This window comes from Podarcis filfolensis (genome assembly GCF_964270895.1).
Source record: "Podarcis filfolensis genome assembly, chromosome: 5".
Classification (NCBI taxonomy): domain Eukaryota; kingdom Metazoa; phylum Chordata; class Lepidosauria; order Squamata; family Lacertidae; genus Podarcis; species Podarcis filfolensis.
This window is the reverse complement of record NC_139608.1, coordinates 14,907,746-14,921,429: the sequence shown is the minus strand read 5'-3', so window position 1 is coordinate 14,921,429 and position 13,684 is coordinate 14,907,746. Positions and strand designations below refer to the sequence as shown.

Genomic DNA, 13,684 nt, shown 5'->3' with positions numbered 1-13,684 from the left:
CCACATATACAGAACTACTGCCCCACATCAGTGTAAGACTATTAAAATAGCCCTCTTAAAATAGTGCAAGATAATTAAAATGGCCTTTCTGAGGTGCATTTATTCATTACTTGACCAATGGTCCCATCCAAGGCAAGATCTGGAGCGGGTTTGACACTCACATTCTCCCCATCCTACCCCATATATCCTTAAGGTGGTAATAAATGTGCTGCTTGTTTGAATGTATGTGTGATCACCCTAACCTTGGAAGATAGAGTCTGCTCCTCCCCCATCCCAACCCAAATGGCTAACACAATGGCCTGGTTCGTAAGTCAAAGGAAGCCAAATTACGGCTCACTGGGATCACGCAAGCATGCTGGTTTGTTCTTGGCTTCAGAACATGGTTACGGAGGAGAGCACTTGACCATGACCCCACATTTGCATGACATACCAAGCCTACCACTGGCTTAGCTGCCATGCTGCACTGGGCTAAAAGGACCAGGTAGGAGGAAAACAGCTGTGATCTGCTCCCTGGGAGGGAGCTAAGTCATGGTTAAGCATTAAGCACAAACGAGGCCAATGTGTGTTGGCCCTCAAAATAATTTGGGCATTCTAAACTACATGCATGCATGCTAGTATTGCATCTCACCATGGGAAAGGAAGTATTTTCCAAAGTGGGGCTGAAATAGGATGTGTTGACTGGAACATGTCTCTGCATTTACAAGATTAGTTCAGCCTGCCCTAATAAACTGAACTAAGGCAGTGATACTGTCATCATAGCGTTGCCACAGGCAGCATATTGAATATGATTGCATGAAACACATATTTGGCAGATGAAACACATTTAGGCAGGACATTACCTTGAATGAGGACCATGTGTCGTATTTTATTTGCATATGACCAGAAGAAGAAAATGAGACTCCACTGAGTCACTGTACCTGTGGATCCACTGGTCTGAGCATGGGCGGCGTCCGAGCAGGCTGCACCCCACTAATACTAAAGGACTCTGATCGAGGAGGCAGGTTTGGATCTGATATCCTGTTGGCCACCTTGTGAGGCATTGCTGGAGAACTCTGCCGGTTGAGCCGGGAACGTTCCTCTACCTAAAGCAAGGGGGGAAAGGAGCTGTGATCTCAAGTTACCTGAATGCGCGGCCTATAATATACCTGGAGCCTGTACAGCCATTTCCTTAGCTCAAATTTCCAACCAGCCATTCCAAAACATCAGCAATACCCCAACAATTAATGTCTGAACACAGATTCTTTGCTACTGCAGAGGACTTTCATATCAGTAAAAAGAACCCGCTACAACATGCTTTTTTCAGCTAATACATTTCACTCAGCGGGCAGACAGTGAAGTGGTATTTGCAGATGTCTAGATCTACCTGCTGCATTCAAAGAACCCACTGAATTGAGAAAAGGGTAGTTTTCAAATTGGCAGCACAGGGTGGGAATCAGCAGGGAGAGCTAAGCAAAATTCAAAAACAAAAACTCAAGCCATTGAACGAAATAGAAATCAGCTGAAGGAGAGAAAAAGGAAGACATGTGAAATGAAAGAATGGTAATGTACAAGAACAGATTAGGCGAGAGGTTCTAAAATCCAGAAGATGAAATGGCTGGATGTGAGAAAGATGCCAATGGAAGGCAGGCCTAGAGACAGGGCCTCCTAGGGGGTGGGCCTTATGGACCAGGTAGGCTCCATCAGTCAGTCAGGTGGGGGAGTACAGAGCCTAGGCATGAAACAGATCTCCCGTGCTGTTGCCCCCCGTGACTAATGTTCAGTGTCAAACTCATTCTTGCACAGTTCATCTCACTCATGGTAAAAGAAGTCAACTGAGTATAAAACAAAAGCCAGGCATCATGATTGATCAGTGCGGAATTATTCCTTTAAAACAGACAACCGACACCTTGTATACTGTTACAATTTAAAATATGCTTCTTTATGACAAACAAAAATGGTACTCTTAACTCTGTACTGTGACACAAGGCAGTAAAAAGAAACCAATCTCCCACTAAAAAGCTGAAAGAATAGACATCTAACAACTATGAGGAAAATGTGTAAAGATTGTGGGTGTGTGGATGCGATGGGGAAGGGAAGGTGTGTGAAGAATACTGTGTACTTTATCTAACAATTTGTAAACATGGATTTTGGTGTATAAGTAATGAATGGCTTGCAGCTCATTACTTGGACACCACAATCAAGGCCTACAAATGATCAACAAACCATAAATTTTGCCTAATGAAATGTGAGGTTACTACTTCAAGTTTATCAAGCAATGGTATCATATCTCACATATGCAATCAAGCAAAGTATGTTTAATAGAAATAGCATAATTGCTCTTACTTCCAAGCTATTTCCCCGGGCATCAGTTGTCCTAGTAAACAACTGTTTTCATTTTTCTTTATGGAAAGTATTTTTAGATGTTTGAAAACTGGCACCCTATTCATTTCACCTCAGTCTCATTTTTGCTTACCACAAAAACGTATCTCATGTACATTTGTGCTTTTCCAAATATGAAAGTCCTTTTTTCCATTTCACAATGAAGACAAAGAAAGGTAATAGCTACAGTATGTAGGTTCCCCAGAGCCTACAATGAATGGTATCAGTTTTCATCAAATTACTCCAAAATGAATGCAGTTTTGATCCAAATTGACTTTTGGGATATATATATATGGAATGTTGTGATACCAATTTATATTCTAATCACATATTCTTAAAAAAATGGCTGTACAGGCTTCATACAGATTCCAACTCGCCTCCAGAAAGCAGCCCATCAAACCCTGCCCAAGCAGACTGCTGACATTTCTACAGCTCCAGGAGATTATAAATCAGAGGCAAGAAAATGCATTTTTATGCCATATTACAATAGCAGTGATCATGGATTGCAGTCATTTGCAAAATCTGAACCGTAGTGTTCAAAAAATCTCCTAGTGTGGCTCCGGCCATAGCAAAATGAGCAAGCCCCACAGAAATAGGAGCAGGTTGTTGACAAGGAGGGCATGCAAAGGCAGAGAATACCAGGCTCTTCCCAGGGAATGACCTCTTTGGTTTTGGCGATTCCAAAGACTGTACAGAGAGGGTACAGCATAGGCAGCATAATGAAACCAACAGACAACTTACAGGTCACTGCTATGACCTCTGCTTTTGGTTTCGGAAAGGCAAGGGCAGCGGTAAGAGTGCATAGCTAGAAGGCAACATTGGCAAATGAAAGCTTAGAGCCAAAATTTCCAAACTGCGTGCCAGGGTGTACTAGAAAACTGCTGGTGGGCCAAGAGAAACAGAATTAAAAGACTCAAGCTTTTATGAGCCTGAAGCACCTGCCTGCAAAAGGAGGCTGCCTAATGAATCTCTGTATGAATTGCTGCTCTGGCCTTGCCTCCTACCATCCAGCTCTGGCTGATCAGACAATTGCTTCAATATAGGTATCTGGCAACTTCTGGTGAAAGGTTCCAATAACTGCTCATGCTGGCCAAATAATGTCTGGTAGGGTAGGAGCACCGGAAGCTGACTTCTACCAAGTCAAACCATTGGTCCATCTGGCTCAGTATTGTATACAGTGATAGGCTGAGGCTCTTCAGGATTTCAGGGGTGAGTCTTTGCCTACCTGGAAATACCAGGGATTGAATCTGGAACCTTCTGCATGCAAAATGAGCTCTGGGCCTTTCCCCACATGTAAAGATGCAGCAGAATGATTTGACCTCAGAGGAGGCATGTCCTGAACAGAGACTCACACAGAAGCACTAGGGGGTAGGCTCTCCAGAGGACAAGGAGTTCTTACATCGTGAAAGTAAGACTTCAGTTTTATGTCGGAAAATAAGTGGGATTCTGTTTGGGAAATGCTGGCTTAGAGGTGATAGAACCCACTGACCACAATCTGCATTCCGAGAGCAGCCTTACCTCTTCTGATACCACAAATGACAAAACAAATGCTTTAAGTGAGATTTCAAAAAGTGACACAATATGGCAGCAAGAGAAGGCAATGTGCTTGTCTGCAAAATCCAGTGATGAAGCTTGATTAAAAGATATTATGTTGACCTATCATCAAGAAAGCGAATCATTTCAGACAAAATATAATTCTAGATCTGAGTCAAATGCAAACAATCACATCAAGTGTTTAATTTCAAGAAGGCTCGTATCTTTATATGCAAATTTACACCATCACCAAGCGGATGCTTACCAAGCTTCTTCAGTTTTCTTATTACAGTTGTGCTACAAAGAGATTCTCAAAATAGCAAAAACAAACACTAGATATACTTTAGGTGGAATGACTGTTAGTTGGCTATATTTAAGCAACCTGACTACATTCAAGAGAGAGAATAGTTTCTGAGCAGCGTTCTGTTGATTCTTTGGCTGCCCCCAAGATACTGAGATGACTTCTCAAAAAAAAAGGGGGGGGGCACCTGAGCGGGGAAGATTCTCTTACAAAAAATCCTCTTACACAACACAAAACCTAGAGCAGCAGTTAAAAGAAGGGACTGACAAGCTGATCAGAAAGGGATTGCTTGCTTGTTTCAGAGTGTCCCAAATCAGAGTTGTGATGAAAAAAAGTCTGAAGGTAATTTGCCAAGGAATAAAAAGATCTCCCACTGTCTCCTCTGAAAGGACCTCTCCCCGCCACAGAAGGCTAAGCCACTACCGTGATGTGTGCACCCCCCCCTCGCCAAATTAAGCCTGCAGTCTTCGATACTGGCTGCCTCTCATTGACCCAGCAGGGAGAATTAAATTATCCAATTATAAAAAGCACTTTCACACATTTTACGTACAAACTACCATGCCAATATATTACACCAGGGCATAATTTTAGTGGTTTTACAAAGCAATAAATGTCCCGGGTAAATATTTTATTTGGCCCTCTGTTCTTTACGATGCTTATTGCTTGCCGTCCTCCGAATGACCGTGAAGTAGCCAATAGAGTTGGCCAAATATTTGGGAACTTCCGGTTTGTCCTCTGCTCCCAGAGTAAATGTAGAGTGCATTCTGGGACAGGCTCCAATAACTCCACATGGGGGCCAAATCATCTTTGGCAGCAAACTACCACAGGACAACAGGATTAAAATAACCTTTGCTTTGGATGTCAACATTGAACGCTCACGACCACTTTGTTGTGAAATGAGCTTGATCTGGAAGAGCAGTCTACGTAACTGAATCAGTTGTGGCTTTCAAGAAGATCAGCTGAATGTTAAGAGGCTAGGTATGGAGTAGTTCCTCCCCCCAAAAGGTTTAACAAGGGCATCTGGGGGTAGGAATTGTCACCTACAGCATTTGGCAATCCAAAAAAGATACAGTACTGCATTGTAAATCAGCTATGATGGGTTATCTAGGGTTAGTCTGTCAGCATCTTAAGGCTACTGAGCAGCAGCACATGGAAATGAGGCAAGTTGGGAGACAGAATAAGAAACAGTATGTTTTCAGAACAAAGATGCATCTGCATAAATATCGGGATGACATCTAGCAGGTGACAGCATTATTTCAATAGGTCTCCAAAGAATTTCAGGAAACATGCCTACATTCAAGTCTAGACCAAAGATGACTAGACTAAAACCTGTCTCCTGAAGGAATGTGCGGGATGTTCAGCGGACTAAGGAGGCAATGCAAATAATCCAAAAAGTAGAGTATGAGATGCACTTGTATTACCCTTCAACTATTTTAACCGATAGTATTTCCACAACCTGGCAAGTGAACAGACACCTGAGTCTTCTGCTTAGTAGATCTGTTTCACAAGAAAGTTATTGATGTGTCTTCAAGTCTAAAGTTCAGATTCCATCAATGGAATGCTTCCCTGATAGTTTTATATGGTCCTGAATGCACTTAGAAGTAACTGAAATCAATGGGAGTTATTTCCATGTAAATGGATTTAAGATCAGGTGGTATTAAGAGTAAACAGGGAAAGGTAAAAAGGTAAAGGACCCCTGGACGATTAAGTCCAGTAAAAGGTGACTATGGGGTGTGACGCTCATCTTGCTTCAGGCCGAGGGAGCCAGCGTTTGTCCACATACAGCTTTCCGGGTCATGTGGCCAGTATGACTAAACCGCTTCTGGTGCAACGGAATAATGTGACAGAAGCCAAAGTGCACGGAAACGCCGTTTGCCGTATTAAAAGATTACCCCTGCCCCAGCAGCTTATATGCTTTTCAAAGTTTTCCACGTTTATAAAAATAACTCATAGGCAAACAGCTGAACAAACCACACTTTGCAGTAAGATGAGTTTAGCCTTTATTTATGCTCTAATCAGTCTCAGGTGCAGTGATAATACAGGAAGAGGCTCCTCAAGTCCACCACTCTCACGAACTGGTGGAAACCATTTCACAATCACAATAAAAAGTTCAAAAGTGTAAAAGGCAATCACACTTTCAAAGTAATTTTAAAACATATTTGATTCTTCTTCTCAATCAGTATTTCATCACAATTTGAGCATGCAAGTAATATTAAGCAATCCTCACTCCTTAACCATTGTTTCCTGCAACATTATGTTCCCTGCATCACATGCCATCGCGCCAAAAGGGGCGTTTTGGATGCTGGACCTTCTTCCGTGACACCTGATATCGCAGCCTGCCACAAACACCCAGATCATGAGGTAGCGATTAGCTTTGGATAGTGAGAGAGATGCACTGTGCCTCTCTCATTTTTCGAGACTTCAGCCATCTGCTATCTTGGCTGGGAAGATGGAGCTTTTCCCCCTTGGAGAAGGGAGTAGCAGGTAGTGTAGCTGAGAGAGGGAAACTGCCTCCTTGCAAGTGATCCTCTCAAATGCTTGAAAAGTCCCTCAAAGGTTTTTCAGCATTCGAAAGGAATGGTCACTGATTTTCAAGTGAGCACCCATCACTATTTTCAACTATTATAATTATACTTTTTTTTTTTTAGACATTGTACTTAAACCAAGTGAGCAAAAGTAAGCAAGGAATCCTTTGGATCTTGATCTAGGCCAGGATCAAAAGAACTCTACAAGAAGTTCTGAATAGCCAGAAGTGGTTTTGTGCATTGCTGAATACACTGCATAGCAAACTACTTTTGAAACTCAAAACTCTTTTTAAAAAATATTGTGCATGTATCACTAAGCCATGGTTTACTTGATTGTTCACCTTAAGTGCGGTTTACAAACCAGAACAAACCAAACTCATAAGCCATGGTTTGTTGCCAGTTTTAAAACCTTGGTTTACATTAACTACAGCTGAGCATTAGAGAGAGAGAAGGGCTGTGTGTGTGTGTGTGTGTGTGTGTGTGTCTGTTTCTCTACTGTTCCAAGAAAAAGGGGGGGCAATTACAAGGTTAAAAAAGCAAATAGGAAAAGATATGTGGATTTATATGTGGAAAACTGGATTGGAACAATCACCTAAAATCATAGCATGTAATCATATGGTAGTTATACTGAGGTATGATATCATACAGAAAATTTAAAATATATTATAATTATTATTAATTGAATTTATATACCGCCCTATACCCGGAGGTCCAGGGCAGTTCACAAAAAAGATATGAGCATACAGGCTGTAAGGGTGGTGGCAGGATGCCAAAGGTGAACTTATTTTTGGAAATAAGTTCTTGAGATTATTAGAAATACACCACTTACTCTATTACAGTTATAGAAAAGAAGAGGTTAGTATTCCCCATGATAAAGATGGAAGATCTCCTAGTGGCTTGTAATACATGCACATGATTAAGGCACTGCCACGTAATTTGTGGCCTTTAATCAGTTTGGGAAGAAGCCATAGCATAGGTCAAATGTTTCAAAGGTAGAAACATCCAGGTTCAGTTCCTGGCATCTTGAAGCGAATCAGCAAGCAGGTAATAGGGAAGATCTGTACCAGAGATCCTGGGGGGCTGCTGCCAGCTAGAAAAGATAATACTGGGATAAATGGACATACTGTCTGATCAGGCAACTTCTGGTATGCCTTATTTCTACTAGACTCATTTATGGCCTGGATACCTAAAAGAACTATAAGGTCCCAAATAGAAGCTATATTCTATGTATTTCCAACAGCTAAATTCTGAGTGGCAAGGAAACGAGCCTATCAAGAACACGTTTCAGTCAATTAAACTGGCCTCTGTGTTTTTTGTCAGTATATGTATTAAAAATATTTTTTAAAAGAATCAGCTACAGATATTCAAAGGGAGGGGCTTTTTAGTCAAACAAAATGTTTTTAATTGATTTACCTAACACATTAATTGACTTGACTTTGCAGCTGTCGGTTTCGCAAAATAATTTCAAAGACATATGAGGCCCAGGGAGTCCCCAGAAGTTGTATAAACAAAGCAAAGCAGCACCCAGTTCCCTGGCTCGATACAATTTGCTTCCACCACGGCACCAGCCCCTGAGCAAGCCCCAGCTTATAGAATGGCAAGAGCTTATTGGCAATGGCGAGAGAAATCACTCCCCGGCTCATGTTAGTGACGCTGCCTAGCATATCTCAAGTCTGGTGTGCTCGAAGACAGAGATATGTAGTTATGAACATGCACACCCAGAGACTGCTTCGCATGAGATACCTGAGAAGGAAGTTTGGAAGACCAACAGGAGGAATTAGAAAATGAACCCAGAGTCATCTGCAAAGTGATGCCAGAAGAAGAATTACCCTGGGAAGATTTAGAAGACTGAATCAGATCCGAGTTGGAAGAAAATGAAAGGGAATTTAAAGATGCTGAGCGAGAGCTAGAAGACAAAGATGTCAAGTTGGGTACATTCAGATGAGAAGTTTGTGGACAAAGATCCAGAGCAAGAAGCTCTTCCATGCTTCGCCCTATTCTTTTCCTCTGCATCTGCACATGATGGACCCCAGTGGGAAGCTGGCGATGTTCTAAGAGGCTCTCCAAAGATGCATGATGCTTCTTCTTCTCATCAGCTTGTATCTTCATCCTTCTCAAGAGGCATGCTGGACTAGAAGCACTCAGATCTAGGTTATCATGTGTTGCCGAGATATTGCATAATGACGGAACACTCCTCGAAGAGGTAATGACACTTGGGTGTAGATGAGAATGAAGTTGCTTCCTCTCCTTGTCCACATTGTGTTCTTGGAAATTCATTTTGATTTTATAGGGAGGCAGTGGTGGCTTACCTCCTTCTTGAAGGTGGGGAGAAGACACACACTTGACCTCCAATCTCATTTGCCTCTCAGGACTGCACCCATGCGACCGAGACCCTTTGGGGGATTTCATGCCATTTTTCCCCAACTGCTCATGAAAACCAAGACTGGTTTTGGGGTTTATAAAGATGGGTCTATTCTTTAGCTCTTCTTGTGGACTTGGCATGGAGATCTTAATAACAGGCACCCAGAGTGTTTGCTTAGCAGAGTCCGGAAAGTCCTTTCTGTGAGGGTCTAATGCTCGTTGGTTTTGTCTACCACGAGGTTTAACAATAAGGGGCTTAGAGTTGGATTGTGGAGCAACACCTTTGTCAGTAACATAAGTCACCCATTGTTGGGGCACGAAACTGTGGTTCTGCTTAGCTGGAATAACTGGTGGGTTATTAAAAGCTCGCTGATGTACCTGGGAAAGCAGGATTACAGAAATCAAACTATTAAAACACATGTTTTTGGTTAATCGCACAAGTATATAATTATTGGCAAATGTCCTTCACCATGATTGGCTTCTAACAAAAGAAGTACCAGGGCTCCTGCCTGCTTGGAAAGTTCAGCTCCAATCCAGGGTTGCATGGAAGCTAGTTGCTCTAACTCACAGATGAGAGAAGGTCACTCAGCACATGCCCAGCATTCTTCAGCAAGGCTGATTTTGCAGAGAATGCATAATAACTACCTGAATGGAACACATCAAGGGGCCGTCTTGTTCAGCATCCCATTTCTAACAGTGGGCAGTCAAATGATTTTGGGAACTTCCCAAGGAGAGCATGAAGGCACCAGCCCTCTCCCATTGGCCCCCTCCACCAAGCGACCAGCATTCAGTGGGACCTTCACTCTGAACGTGGAAGTGCCATTTAGCTATTATGGACCTGCCTTCCATAAATTGCTCTAATCCCATTTTAAAAGCTAGCTATGCCAATGGTCATCACACTGTCTCATGCAGCAGTGAACCTGCCAAGTTAGTTAAGTATTTTCTTTTGTCTGCCCAATCAATTCCATTGCATGATGCTGAACTCCAGAGTTAAGAGAGAGTGAAAACAGTCTCTCTATCAAATCCCTCTAAGCATTCATAATTGTATAAAGCTCCATCACACCCTGCTTAGTCACCTTTCCCCCCTAAACTAAAAAGCCTCCAAAGTAGCTAACATAGTGCCCTCTGGATTTTGTTGGACTCCAACTCTCATTAGCCCCAGGCAGCGAGGCCAGTAGTCAGGGATGCTAGAACATGTAATCCATGTTGGCTACTGCTGAGATATTCTCACCCCCATAAGCAAATTGCTCCATCATTTCAGTCATTGTGGTTGCCCTTTTTATACCTTTTACAGTTATCTGTCTGACTATTGTCAGCTGCTATGAGGGCCATGTGGGTGCAAAAATGCTGCAAGCATTTCACAAGTAATTTCATTAAAAATCATTTAAATTCAACAGTATGCTCTGCTTCCTGCTCAGGATTTTCAGGAACCCTCCTCCTTCTCTTCCCTTCCTCTAGGTACGAAATTGACTAGTATAGAAGCTGTTGTCACTTGGTCTAGTCAATTTCAGTGCTCCTTGACTGACAGAGGAGAAAGAGAAACACCCCCCCCATTAGAAATGACAAAAAAAGGCATTTGGATTTTGACTCTCTTTCCCTCAACACTCCTCCATTACATCTGCAGGGCAATCAAAATGCAGCTGCTAGATCAGGGCTACTTCCACAAGGAAGTTGCTCCCATTGCACACAAAACTATGCAATGCAGGTGTTTCCATCTGTGAACAAAGCTCCCCACTCCTAGTCCCATTTAGCACACATTCCCACAGCCACAAGGGCAAGAAATCTGCTTTTCAGATAAGAAGAAATGAAAACGATAGTGGCGATTTTCAGGAATCTAAATTCTACATCATAAAACAGAATTGTGTATAGGACACTCCTGCAAATGGAGAGTCTGCAACAGACAAGAAGCTTTTGAAGTGATAGCAATTACCATGCTCTAGTGACACCCGAGATCCCCTTTTGAACAGGCAATACCTTCTTTCAGGGCAACTGTGTTGTGTGGGGAATGCTAGTTTCTTATTCAGCAGCTGGCACAGTTACAGCAGAGATAAGAGCAGGCTGTTCCTGACCTTGACCCATCAGCAGGCATCATCAGTAATAAGCCACAAAAACAAACTGGGGCCGGTGTTCAAAGCTTTGTCCTCTTTTTTCAAGCCCCCCCCCCCCGCCTCTCGCCTTAGCAAGTTAACAAATAAGCAGCCGTCAAGACAAATTACATGCAACAGGGTCACAGGAGAAGATGAACCAGCTCGTGAAGCACGACGTGCGGAGAAAGACTTTCATACAGAACTGTGGCCAATCAGGCAATAAATAAAAATGGATGGCACCCATAGCATGATGAAAGAGCTGCTGATATGCTAGGCCAGAAGGCAGCTTCCTAACACGGTCTAGGCCGGTGGTTTTCAAACTGTGTTCTGGGGGATCCTGAGTTCTTCAACATGAAGATCAGTAACAGAGAGCAGCTTCCTAGAAAGACTAATCGCCCGCCATGGACTTGAATTATCCAGCAACATCCTGCCACAAGGACACAGAGTGCATTCAACAGCACCCTCTCTCTGTTCATGTCAGGCAGTGGTTGAGATCCATCAGACATGGACAATATCCTCACATGAACTGAGCATGCACCTTAGAACGAAACTAAGATTTCTGCGATGTGCTGAGGCTTTTGCGGCAGATGTGGAAATGTTGCTCAGAGCGTGAATATATGTGGAAAGGGCTCCCTAACGTACAAAGTTTGAAAGCCACTGATCTAGGTTCAGTTCCTGTGCATTACAGCAGAAACCGCCCCCCCCCAGTAAGTACCTTTTGGGGTTGGTCTCAAAACACAATACCTACAGTACAGTACTGATACTCCAGAGTGACCACCTGTGGGGGATCAGCCAGGATGACACTGTGGGCACCTATAGACAATGGTGTTGGACAGGCAAATTGGATGCCCAGTACACACACACACACACACACACACACACACACACACACACACACACCTTTTTTCTCCCCCCTCCCCGCTCAAGCTAAGATCCATTTTATTTTTCTATGCCATCTATAGATTATGTGAGGGGGTACCTGGGGAATCTTTGGAATGCTGTGGGTAGAAAATGGAAGCAACTGTGCACTATCTATGGTACTTAAAACAAAATGAGAGGCTGATGGCAAACTCATCCCAAATTAACATCATCAGAGAACTGACGCTGGTCAGCATTAATACCGAAGATAGGCCATAGATTGGCCAAAAGGACCCTCCAGACTACTTCCTCTGAGAAATGGATTTGCACAACGGTGGCATTCAGAGAGATGTTCATGAGGGTTGCTGCACAGTTGCGCAGTTTCGCTCCTCACACAATTCATTTTGGCACAAGCCTGAGGCCTCATTCACCTGACATGAGAATCTCAAATCCACTTTCTACCATAAGGTGATGTCAGTGAGTCTTCTGTGGACTCCATTCATGAACGCTAGACTTATGTACTAAAGCCCCTTCAAGCTGTATGTAACAAGGCTTTTATCTAAGCACTCTTGACTAACGATAGCAAAGTAGAGGGGAGCATGGTGGAACCATTCCTCAGAACGGATTCCAAGCAAATCTCCACAACTAGGACTTTACTTCATGGTGAATATGCAACAGTCTAACGTAGGCATTAAAAGGGTTGCATTTTTTTACAGTATTTATTATATAGTATTTCTGCTACAGCTATACCAAACATTGTGCAGTTTTAATTTTCAAGTAAAAACCAGCAATTTCAATAGGGCAAATATTTACTTGAAACAATAGTGAAAACAGTCTCCTTTCCTTTCTCCTCACTGCTGATACTTCTTGCTCCCTGATTTAGTCATATGGATGAATCAGGGATCATGCCATCATATAACACCATGTGGCCAATCAGATTTCGGTCTGTGATGACACCAGAGGACAAATGAGTGCAATGCAGGTGAAGTAGTCGTTTTGAATAATCAGCTTTAAAAGGGGTAAAGGGGTGGGTTTTTTTGGCAGCACTGAAAATATTTGCAAAACACTGTAAATGTCTTTGGCTCCGCTGATTTTTTTCCTCCTACCCCAGGGAAAGGTGCAAAACAGAAAACATGGCCATTCCTACCTCCTTTGCCCACGCTGGCTTCTCACTGGCATTCAGCCCTTCCTTGTAATGGTAAAGCGGCTTCTTCTCTGCTGGTCTCTGGTCCTGCCTCTGCTGTTGCTGCTGCTGTTGCTGCAGGGAGACCAGGTAATCCCGCTCCTGTTGCAACTGCCGCTGTAGCCTCTCTGCCTGCCGTTGCTCTTCCAATTGCTTGCGCTTATATTCCTACCAAGACATGTAAGCCAAACAAATATTCAGAAGCAGCATGGCAGCTTGAAAGGTACACAGCCAGTATGGTGTTGAGGGAAACAACAAAAGGCAAACACAGATACATATCAAGTGGAAACTTAAGCCCAAATAGCAAGGATGTAGTAACCCTAAGAGACCAAATGGACCCTGGGTCTTGCGGATGTTGAAACAGGTTTCTCTTTTTTACTTTTTACTTGTGTTATTGTCTGGGTGGTGTCCATTGTAAAGCATATCGCTGATTAAAAAGGGATCGTTTTCTATTCTATTCTATTCTATTCTATTCTAT

General features: G+C 42.9%; 1 protein-coding gene across 10 annotated transcripts in view; it reads right to left on the bottom strand.

The window, feature by feature from the left end:
- The window catches only part of TNIK (TRAF2 and NCK interacting kinase), a 291,700-nt gene that overhangs the window by 47,098 nt on the left and 230,918 nt on the right, over positions 1-13,684 (bottom strand). For all 10 annotated transcript variants that reach the window (XR_014547950.1, XM_083613076.1, XM_083613082.1 and 7 more), the window contains 2 exons: positions 13,171-13,374; positions 918-1,082 (listed from right to left, as the gene is read on the bottom strand). Coding sequence is in view for 9 of the 10 variants with exons in the window: in XM_083613076.1 (XP_083469202.1) it covers positions 918-1,082; positions 13,171-13,374 (369 nt within the window). In the remaining variant the exon portion in view is untranslated. The remainder of the gene's footprint in view (positions 1-917; positions 1,083-13,170; positions 13,375-13,684) is intronic.